Genomic DNA, 11,593 nt, shown 5'->3' on the forward strand with positions numbered 1-11,593 from the left:
AAGCCCGATTGGGCTTATTATCTAGGGACGTCTTATTTTCAGGGGAAAAGGGTATCCATACACACATACACAATACATATATACTCATGCTAGATACATGCATATATGATAGCAGACATGATATCAGTGACATGATAGCAGTCTTCCAATATCTCAGGGGTTGCCCCAAAGAAGAGGGAGTCCAACTATTCTCCAAGGCACCTGAGGGTAGAACAAGAAGTAATGGGTGGAAACTAATCAAGGAGAGAAGCAACTTAGAACTGAGAAGAAACTTCCTGACAGTTAGAACAATTAATCAGTGGAACAGAAGTTGCCTCCGGAAGTTGTGAATGCCCCAACACTGGAAGTCTTTAAGAAGATGTTGGATAGCCATTTGTCTGAAACGGTATAGGGTTTCCTGCCTAGGCAGGGGGGGGTGGACTAGAAGACCTCCAAGGTCCCTTCCAACTCTGCTATTGTATTATTGTATATACCTGCACCCATTATATGTGTGTGTACCCATATCTATCTATCTATCTATCTATCTATTTATCTACCTACCTACCTACCTATGTACGTGCTTCCGTCCGTCCGTCCGTCCATCCATCCATCCATCCATCCATCTCTATCACTGTCCAATTTGAATACATAGTGGAAAGAGGAAACTTGAGCATTCACAAGGTATTTTGCAATGATATGTATATTCTGTCATCTAACATTTCTGATTTCCTTTTCCCCCTCCCCACAAGCAGTTGATGAACAGAAGAATGAGGATGACCAAGAGCCAAATCTGGTGCCGTTGCAAATAATAAAAATTGAAATACCAGAAGAAACATCTGCAGACAGGTGGGGAATGAGGAAACATGAAAAAACCCAAACTTGCAATGGCACTGAAATATTCACTTTTCAGCGTGCAGACATGAATCACTTTCTGACCCAATGCATTTTCAAGAAAAACAATATGCGCAACACTCAAGGGAGTGAGGAAAAGTTCAAAGGAAAATCCATGATTAGTAATGACTATGAAATTAAAACGAGTGATAGCAATAATAGCAACATTATTCCCCATAAAATGATGCATATGAAGGCGAATCCCTATAAACGTGAGGATGGGAGAAATAGTTCCACTTTGATTAGTTCCCTTACTTGTCATAAAAAGACCCATAAGGGAGAAAAACCCTATAAATGCCTGGAGTGTGGAAAGAGCTTCAGCAGCAGCAGTTATCTGACCATCCATAAAAGGATTCACACAGGAGAAAAACCTTATAAATGCACAGACTGCGGGAAAAGCTTCAGTATGAAAAGTTCCCTTACTTCTCATAAAAGGGTTCATACAGGAGAGAAACCTTATCAATGTGTGGAGTGTGGGAAAAGCTTCGGAAACAGAGATCATCTGACCTCTCATCAAAGGACCCATACAGGGGAAAAGCCTTATAAATGCACAGACTGTGGAAAGACGTTTAATTGGCATGGCCACCTGACTTCTCACAAAAGGATCCACACAGGAGAGAAACCATATAAATGCCTGCAGTGTGGGAAAAGCTTCAGTATGAACAGTTCTCTTACTTCTCATAAAAGGATCCACACCGGAGAGAAACCATATAAATGCCTGCAGTGCGGAAAAAGCTTCAGTATGAACAGTTCTCTTACTTCTCATACAAGGGTTCATACTGGAGAAAAACCCTTTCAATGCCTGGAGTGTGGAAGAAGCTTTAGTATGAAAAGTTCCCTCACTTCTCATCAAAGAATCCACACAGGAGAAAAACCCTATAAATGCATAGACTGTGGGAAAAACTTTAGTATGAAAAGTTCCCTTACTTCTCATCAAAGGGTCCATACAGGAGAGAAACCTTATCAGTGCTTAGAGTGTGGGAAGAGGTTCAGCCATAGCAGTCAGCTTACTTCCCATAAAAGGGTCCACACAGGAGAAAAACCCTTTATATGCACAGTGTGTGGGAAGAGTTTCAGCAACAGCAATCACCTGACCTCCCATAAAAGAATGCACACTGGGGAAAAACCATATAAATGTATGGATTGTGGAAAAAGCTTCAGTATGAACAGTTCCCTTACTTCTCATAAAAGGATCCACTCGGGAGAGAAACCGTATAAGTGTGTTGAGTGCGGAAAAAGCTTCAGTATGAACAGTTCTCTTAGGTACCATAAAAGGATCCATATGGGAGAAAAACCCTATAAATGCACAGAATGTGGGAAGGGCTTCATCCGAAGCAGTGATCTTGCTTCCCACAAAAGGATCCATACAGGAGAGAAACCCTTTAAGTGTACTGTATGTGGAAAGAGCTTCAGTATAAACAGTTCTTTTAATTATCATAAAAGGCTCCATACAGGAGAAAAACCCTATCAGTGCCTGGAGTGTGGGAAGAGCTTCAGCAAGAGCAGTGTCCTTGCTTACCATAAAAGGATTCATTCAGAGGAAAAACCTTATAAATGCATGGACTGTGGTAAGACCTTCAATTGGTATGGCCACCTGACTTCTCATAGAAGGATTCACACAGGAGAGAAACCCTACAGATGCCTAGAATGTGGAAAGTGCTTTAGTCATCGTGATTCCCTTACTTCCCATAAGAGGATCCACACAGGAGAAAAACCATATAAATGTATGGAATGTGGGAAGAGTTTCAGTCACAACAGTCACCTGACTTGTCATAAAAGGATCCATTCGGGGTTGAAGCCCTATATATGCAATGAATGTGGAAAGAGTTTTGTTACGAGGGGTTCTCTTACTAAACACATTAGTATCCACACAGGGGAGAAACTGTATCATTGCACAGAGTGTGGTAAGTACTTCCGGTTGAAAAGTCATCTAAATTCCCATAAAAGAGTACACACAGGAGAAAAACGGTAGAAATGCGTCGGAAGCAGAAAAGTTTCGTGAAAACAGGACTCCTCTTATGAAAAAAAGCCAGAGGGGGGAATTCATGCATAATGTGTGGGAAAACCTTCATATGAGGAAATCAAGTTAATTCCCATCAAAGGACTGATTCAAGGATCTTGTGGAAGACACCTGAGGTAAATCGTCCTTTTTTTATTTTGAGACTTGCCTGCCATAGGAGAAACTGAATAAAAATATGGATTTTGGAAAGAACTTCCAAGATATGATTAGTTTCCATCCATTGCTTCTTGTCCTGACTTCAGGTGCTCTGGAGAATGGGTTGAACCTGGACTAGACTTCCAAGGTCCCTTCCAACCTTTTATTTTATGCTCTGTTTTTTGTGGCAGATATTGGAACACTGGTATCACCTTAGTCCTTCATTTCATTAAAGTAGACATGTAATTCCTGCAACTGTACTTCATATGTTTTAGCCTTAGTCATCTTTGCTGCTCTTCTCTTCACTCTTTCCAGAGTCTCCCCATCTTTTTTATATCATGGTGACCAAAACTGGATGCAATAATCCAAGCGTGGTTTTTATAATGTAAATTGTTGCATTTGTTGTGTCCAAATCTGTCAAAACCTGTCTGGTCAAACTGCTGTATCTAGGCAAGAAGCAACATCTGAAGTAAGTCTTGCCAGGCTCCACGCTTTGTGGAGAGTTGATGCAATTGTGTTCACACTACTTGCCTTCTTTAAACATGTAGCAAGATACATAAACTGTTCATTCTTTTTTCATATATGTTCATATGTTTCGTTTAGAAGGGAATCTTTTTTTCTGAATATTTGTATGAACATGTCTGCTTAGACTTGTATTTGTCTGGTGCAAACTTGCATTAACCCAGCTGAAAGGAGAAATATAACTGTCAGTTTATGATCATAGCGGATGCCTCTTTACTTTAAAAATGGTTTTATTGATCCAACATTGTACTATATGAGCAATGTCTTTTTTAAAAGGGGGGGCTTAAATTGCTTGATTTAAATTATTCAGTTATTGTAAATAACCAGAACCATATTTTCCATTGGGTCAAGGTTTTAAAATGTCACTTTAGTGGCACTTTTAATTTTGTGATATCAATGTGATTAGAAAGGTCAATCTAATTTGAAATGTTAAGGGGCCAAGTTAGTAACCACTCCTTTTTGTAGTATGATTGTACTACTGTGCTTTTTATCTTAGCATAGCTTTTAAAATAACATTAGTATATCCTTCTTATTAACTATATTGGTATGCAAGGTTAGTATAATAAATTATTGGGAATAATTGTGCAATGTAAATGTTTCCTGCTTAATATGAATTGAAGAAGAAAATTAAATGAAAAAATCAGATGCAGATTTTCATGGGGGGAAGTGTAATAAAATGTTTAGAAAGTGGTTGAAGGTAGAATGAACTCAGATCTGATTCACTTTCAAATGGCATAGACTCACATCCATGGAACATGAGGAAAACATTCTCAACGCAGGATCCACCTTATAAAGGCAGCAACAAAGTGGTGAAACTAGAGCCCATTTTAACGTGGGAAGACCATTACACACCTTGTAAATATATGGAATTTGAGAAGAACTTCTTAATTATGTAATTTTACATTGGTGGAGATAATCCATGCATCATTGAAAGTAATACAATAATACAATAATACAATAGTAGAGTTGGAAGGGACCTTGGAGGTCTTCTAGTCCAACCCCCTGCCTAGGCAGGAAACCCTATACCAGTGATGGCGAACCTTTTTTGGCTCGCGTGCCACAAGTGGGGGGAGCGCAGGGGGGTTGAGTGCGGGCATGCCGCACCCATAATGCAACACGCGACCCCCCCAGTGCGCATGTGCGCACAGCACGCGACCTCCCCATTTTTACATGTTTTTTTTGCCCTCCCCAGGCTCCAGGGGCTTTATAGGAGCCTGGGGAGGGCGAAAAGAGCCTCCCCCGACCCCCAGGAGGCCCTCGGACGGTCCCTGAAACCTTCGGAACACTTAAAACGACCCTCCGAGCAACCCGGAAGTCACTTCCAGTTTGCTCAGAGGGTGGTTTTAAGCGTTCCGAAGGCCGTCCCTGAAGCCTCCCGGGGGGGCGAGGGAGCCTCTTTTCGCCCTTCCCAGGCTCCTATAAAGCCTCTGGAGCCTGGGGAAGGCGAAAAATAGCTTTTAAAAAGGTGACCTCAGCTGGCCAGTGTGCGCATGCGTGCTGGCCAGCTGACAGGGCAGTGTCTCGCGTGCCCTAACAAATGGCTCCGCGTGCCACTTGTGGCACGCGTGCCATAGGTTCGCCATCACGGCCCTATACCGTTTCAGACAAATAGCTATCCAACATCTTCTTAAAGACTTCCAGTGTTGGGGCATTCACAACTTCTGGAGGCAATTTCTGTTCCACTGATTAATTGTTCTAACTGTCAGGAAGTTTCTCCTCAGTTCTAAGTTGCTTCTCTCCTTGATTAGTTTCCACCCATTGCTTCTTGTTCTACCCTCAGGTGCTTTGACTCCCTCTTCTTTGTGGCAACCTCTGAGATATTGGAACAATGCTATCATGTCTCCCCTAGTCCTTCTTTCTCTTAAGCTAAACATACCCAGTTCCTGCAACCGTTCTTCATATGTTTTAGTCTCCAGTCCCCTAATCATCTTTGTTGCTCTTCTCTGCACTCTTTCTAGAGTCTCCACATCTTTTTTACATCGTGGCGACCAGAACTGAATGCAGTATTCCAAGTGTGGCCTTACCAACGCATTATAAAGTGGTATTAACACTTCACGTGATCTTGATTCTATCCCTCTGTTGATGCAGCCTAGAACTGTGTTGGCTTTTTTGGCAGCAGCTGCACACTGCTGGCTCATATTTAAATGGTTGTCCACTAGGACTCCAAGATCCCTTTCACAGTTACTACTACTGAGCAAGGTATCACCTATACTGTACCTGTGCATTCCAAGTGCTTCGGCCAACTTTCCCTTCTTCTTTTACACCAGAGGACTCAAAGGGGAACCAGAAAATTTCAACCTTATTCCTCATTCTGCAACTTGGAAGGTACTTTTGGCCTTTTAAGGATTTGCCTTTGGAGTCAGAGCGGGGATGTTCAGGCAGCGTCTACACTTACCTTCCTATTTAATATCATTAAATACTGTATTAATTGAATAAGGCCAATAAATTCCTTAAGTGTCCAGCCAGCGATTCCACTCCTTCCGTTTGAAAATGAAGCCCTGGAAGAAACGTCATCATTATTCTGAGGGGTCTTTGGGGGGTGAGGGGAGGCCGAGGGCATGAAGGGGGATCCAGTGTGGGGATCGTCCCGAATCATTCGCCTCAGAGACGGCGACTTCAAAGGATTCCGGACGGGGGGGGGCTCCTGAGGGGGACACGGGGCTGAGGGAGAAGAGGGGACCAGAAGGAGGCCCAATTCGGGGTCTCGTCCAGAGAAAGGAAGAGTCGAGTCCCTCCCTGAGGAGCCCCAAAGACCTACCAGCCCCCCATTGCTGGCTCTTCCCTCAGAGGCGTATCAACCACTCCGCCTCTCCGCTCTTCCCGCCAGAATAGGCTCCTCCCACCCCTCTCGGAAATCCTTTCCCCGCTACTCCGCCTGAGGGAATAGCACTGCAGGGGCGTGGCCAAGAGGAAAGGGGAGGAGTCTCACAAGCTCCCTCCCTCGCCCTGCAGCCTTTTCCTCAACGTCCCCTGAGAGGAGTCCCAGTCCCCTTCCCCCCCCTCCCAGCATCAATGGTCTCTCCCATTCCCCCACCCTTGACAAAGGAAGGTCATTTTTACTTCCTGGGAAAGCTTTCACTTTTCCCGTGTCTGTTTTCCTTTAAGCTTTGAGGGTGTTTCTCCCCCCCCCTCTCTCCCTCCCTCCAAAGCTGCCCCCACAGCCGCCACTTCAAAGTCAGGGGCCAGCAGGGGGCGCTCTCTTGGCTGCCGACTGACCAGCCCACTGCGCATGCTCTACTCCGTCTGCCTGGTTCGATAGTTCCGCCTGCGAGTCTCTCTCTGGGAATCTGGTGGGGTCGGGCAAGGATCGACTCAGATCCTCCTCGGGGGAGGGAATGAATCCTCCTCGGGGGAGGGAATGAGATTGTGAGGATTAGCGGGAGCGGGAAATCAGCCCTATAGCTGCTCTTGGCTGTGCTTGGGGGAGATCCAACAATTGGGGAGGGGGAAGGAGAGAAGGAAGCCTAAAGGAACATCTTGCTCACATCTCATTCAGATTCAGATCCGGAGGCTGGAAGGATCTTTGGAGAGCCAGCGGAGACCAGTTGCCCGTCGGTGCCAGTGGCTGGAAGATCCCTTCTGAGCCTGGCAGAGAAGAGAAGAAGCAGGAAGGGCTCCAGGTCAGAGACGCTTCTTTTGGGGAACACGGAGGGATCTTCACATGCTTGAATTCTTCCATTTCTCCCTGATAAGGTTTGGGAGATTAATAATGTGAATTGATATTTCGAGAACCTCATTAGCGAAATTGGTGTTGCATTCTTCCAAAGAGTATCTTGTTTGGAGCAATTCTATTGGGTCTCATCCTTTGTCACTGATGGAACACAAGGGTTTTGTGGGCAAAAAGTAAAATCCAGATCCTCTTATGTCCTGTCCTCTTAACTGCTCTTCTTTGCTTATATTTCAGGTTCTGAGCTCCTTCCAGGAATGGGGAGTAATTGGGTGGATCCCGCAAATCTTTCTCCTGATCTGTCTTTCAGAGGGATCCCCAAGGATACAAGTCAGGATACCTCACTAGGTAAGGGAAGACTGTTCCACTGGATTGGAGGTTTCCTAGAAAGATTCCAGTTATCCTTAATTCTCTGCGTCTTCTCGGGTCTTAGTCGTTGGACATAGTAGAAGGTGACCCAATAAGAAAGAGAGAACTCCCTCTTCAAGCTAGAAGACGTAAGGCACACAAGGGATGCCCTCCCTTCAGAGCAAGCCTAGGGTTTGCCTTCCACGGAAGACTCCTGTAGGGGCCACCTTGAGTTGCATTCTGGCTCCTCTTCCATCATGAGAGATTTCTCTTTGTCTTTGGCCTTCCTTAAGAGATAATTTTGGCTAAATTCCTACACAGATCCCTGCTGGGCCATTTCCAACACCATCTGATCTTTCAGGCATGTTTCCTGGGTTGCTAGGACATCACTAATTTCTCTGTTTCAAACTGCGGAGAGTGGAGGGAGAAATTACAGGGATTGAGCAAATGCTTCGGATGCCAAAGTATAAACTTCCATGTTCCAAAAGGTTAGGAGAAGAACCTAACTGATGTTTGTTCTTCAGCGTGTGGTGGATTTGGTCTTCTCCCTTTATTCTTACCTCCCATGACGGAGCCTATGAAAGGTAGAGTGTATTAGTGGCAAAAATGGAGGGCAGGACAGGAAGAAATCTTAAGTTGTCCCTTCAAGGTAGAAAAGATGAAGTTGAACCCTTTCCTGTTTCTATTCTGCCTCTCTCATTTCCAGTGGACAAAATGGAGTCACCGTTGTTCACTGAATCTTCTCCTCCTATTGGTGAAGCTGAAAGAGCTGCTGGATTCCTGACACAGGTAGGAAGGAAGAGATTAGCTGTTTATATGGGGGAGAATTAGGAGACCTCTAGTTTCCTTTGGGGACTCAACCTATGATACTGCTATTCCTGAGCAAAACACAACAAGGAAATTAGAAATTTAAATTTATGATCAGTCAAACTAGGCCAACCTGTCAACAAAGATTTGGAGATGCATGGAATTCCTTGTATAATTCTGGTTTCAAAAAATCCCATATGACAGTTCATGTTGCCTGTCCCAAGTAAAGCAGAAAGGACACATGGATAGTTAGGCTTTATTGTAAGTATAATATTTTCCAGTCGTTGGAGAAAGGGATAAAACCCGCAGTAGCAGAAATTGCTTTGTGTATCATCTACACCTTGTTGCCTGGATGTTCTTCCCTTGTATTTTCACGAATGTTCACGAGTGGGTTTTTTTTAAATTTAACTTTTTTATTAGTTTATAGAAGTATAACATAGAAAGAAAAAAATGGAAAAGTAAGACAAGAGGAAGGGGGAAATAGCCAGTGTAGTATAATGCGAGAAAAAAAAGAAAAAGGCATCAACCTTCGACACTCTTTGGTGCGGTCAAAGGTAACAACATTACAACCATAACATTTTGCTTTTACAAAACATAATGTACAAATTATTTCTGTCACAATAAGCCTGTCTAGTTTACAAAAATGGAATTATTTCATTTTTTTCTCATTGCAAACAGAAAATCTGGAAGCAATTTCAAGCTAGAGACAAAATTAAATATGGTCTCTTATTTGGATTAAAGAATAATTTTAATCATCTCAGCTTCTCCTTGCTCTACAGAATTATATATCATTTTTCTGTTAGACATTGTAAATTGGTCTGAAGCAAATCTTCCCTGATTACATTTTCCCTCACTGAAATGGCTACCATGTCTTTTCTTGAAGAATTCTCAGCCTTGTTAATGTCCATAAAGCAAAAGTCCCAAACTTGACCTCTTAAAAATTGTGAATCTACATGATACACTTGTTTCAGTTGCACTGGGAGGGTTGTACGCACACCATCATCATAAGAAGAGCTGAAGTCAGATTTATATTCTTTTTTTTAACAGTTTATATATTTTCACATTACATACATAAGTGCAAGTTCCATGTTGAAAACTATTCTGTCTCTTCTTTTTCTTTTATTTTTAGTGTCAGTTTATCCATTTCTGCACAATCTAAAGTTTGTTTTAATCACATCATCCTCTATAGGAGTTTCCTCATTTTTCCAGTACTGTGCAAATATAATTCTTGCTGCTGTCAAGAAATGTAATATTAAATATAGGTTCCCTTTGTCATATTTTTTCAAGTAAAAACAGGACTGTTTTATTCCTTTGTGTAAAGACAGATGCAAAACATGAGTTAAATAGTTCTGCTTTCTCCCTGTTGCTTGTCATCTTCTTTCCACTTTCTCCTAGCAATGGACCAATTGTTTCCTTAACTTTTTTCTTGTTTTTAACATGTTGGAAGAAGCTTTTTTGTTATTTTTTACTTTTGTGGCAAGCCTTTCTTCATTGTGAGCCTTTTCTTCTTCATTGGTATTGTGCTAGACTGGGCTTTTGTAGTCTCATCTTTCAAAATTTCGCAACTTCTTGAGTTGTTTTCCCCTTGAGGATTCTCATCCATGAAATTCTTCCCAAGCTCTCTCTAAGTTTATTGAAATTAGCTCTCTTAAAGTTCAAGACTCTAGTTTGACTTTTTTCTACTACTTGTGTTTGCATGTTGCAAGTTGAATTCCAATATTGCATGGTCACTTGCCCCCAGGGTTCCTGTGGCTTTTTGGAAGGAACCCATTTTGATCTAGGTGGATTCATTCATTCAGAAATCTTTTTAATTTCTCTGCCATTATAGATGCAAACAAATTATAACCAGCATTTAATAATGATATAGGTCTATAGTTCTTTATCTGTGTCAAGTCTGAGTCTCTTCTTTTGAAATAAAGTAATATTAAAGTAATATCCCGGTGTTTGGTGGTCAGATTTATATTCTGGGGTTACAGTTAGGTTGTTTGCATTATCTGGTATTTGTAAAGATGACATAATAGGTTGATAATTTTCTACGTTTTCTACACCTAGTTGTGTTTCTTGTTCTATTTTAATATCATTTATAGCCGTAAGGGTGAACTTATGGCATGCAAGCCATATTTGCCGGCACGGCATGCACAGGCCGGCCAGCTGCTTTTCAGCCTTCCAGACGGTCAGGGGAGGCTGTTTTCACCCTCCCCAAGCTCCGGAGGCTTTCCTGATTTTTATGGTTATGTTTATTTGATTTATATGCCGCCCTTCTTCCAAAGGACTCAGGGCGGCGTACAACATTAAAAAAAAACACATTACAAAAGTTAAAAAGAAATTAGATAATCCAACAAACCCAATTAGTATGAACAGTAACATTTTAAAAATTGGATTAAAATTAACAATTAAATCAAGCATTTATTTTATTTTGTTCAGGCCTTGGGAGAGCGAAAACCCCCTCCCCGTGCGGGATGGGGGGGGCGCACATGTGCGGGGGGGGATTTTGTGCAAGCATGCACCATTGGGTGGACACACGGGTGCGCACAATAGCTCTCAGGCATGCAATTTTAGCACACCTTTAGAAAATGGTTAGCCATCACTGATCTATAGGATTAATATATTTTGGTTGATTCACAAAATGGTGAATCTTCTTCAAGGACTGATCAAGAATGTTTTATAACCAACACTAGTTTAAAATTAGGCATCCTCGTGGCTCTCTTTAGTGTTCAAGCACCTTTGGGAAAACCATGAATGACTGAGAATCTCCATAGACATTAGTGCTTTTAGGATTTGCAGATTGAAAGGAGATCGAGTCTGCTCACAGGGATTCTTCCTTCTTTAGGGTCCTGTGTCCTTTGGGGAGGTGGCCATCCATTTCAACAGTGAAGAATGGTTGCTGCTGGATCCCAGCCAGAAAGCCCTGTATCAAGAAGTCATGTTGGAAACGTCGAGGATGGTGGCCTCTTTAGGTAAGGGTTCCTCTGTATGTAACTTGCTAAAAATTATTTCATCTCTTCTTTTCTCCTCTTATTGTCAACTCATAAAGTTGCCATGGTGAGGAAAAGGGGGGGGGGTGCATTCCAAGCATAGTTTTGGCTAGAGCTGGATCTCAGATTACTGCAGCAGGTTTGGGAGGGGTTTACCTCATTGGGGAATGTGATTTATGACACAGACTGAGGGGAGAGAAGGGACAGGGGTAAAGTTCAGCTATAATTCAAATGAGGCTCAGAACTGAC

The 11,593-nt window shown here is 42.5% G+C and overlaps 1 protein-coding gene across 9 annotated transcripts in view; it reads left to right on the forward strand.

Annotated features, from left to right (window-relative positions):
• Positions 1–11,593, forward strand: part of LOC309384776 (zinc finger protein 263-like) — a 48,812-nt gene that overhangs the window by 4,847 nt on the left and 32,372 nt on the right. The window contains exons 1-5 of one of the 9 annotated variants that reach the window (XM_081938537.1): positions 6,847–6,913; positions 7,044–7,167; positions 7,452–7,562; positions 8,269–8,351; positions 11,200–11,326. In XM_081938537.1, coding sequence (XP_081794663.1) covers positions 7,472–7,562; positions 8,269–8,351; positions 11,200–11,326 — 301 coding nt within the window. In that variant the 5' untranslated portion in view covers positions 6,847–6,913; positions 7,044–7,167; positions 7,452–7,471. Of the gene's footprint in view, positions 1–728; positions 4,240–6,846; positions 7,241–7,451; positions 7,563–8,268; positions 8,352–11,199; positions 11,327–11,593 lie in introns of those variants that run through there. The other 8 variants (XM_081938539.1, XM_081938540.1, XM_081938534.1 and 5 more) reach the window with 8 other exon arrangements.

The sequence above is a fragment of the Natrix helvetica genome (genome assembly GCF_964273705.1).
Source record: "Natrix helvetica genome assembly, chromosome: 1".
NCBI classification, from domain to species: domain Eukaryota; kingdom Metazoa; phylum Chordata; class Lepidosauria; order Squamata; family Natricidae; genus Natrix; species Natrix helvetica.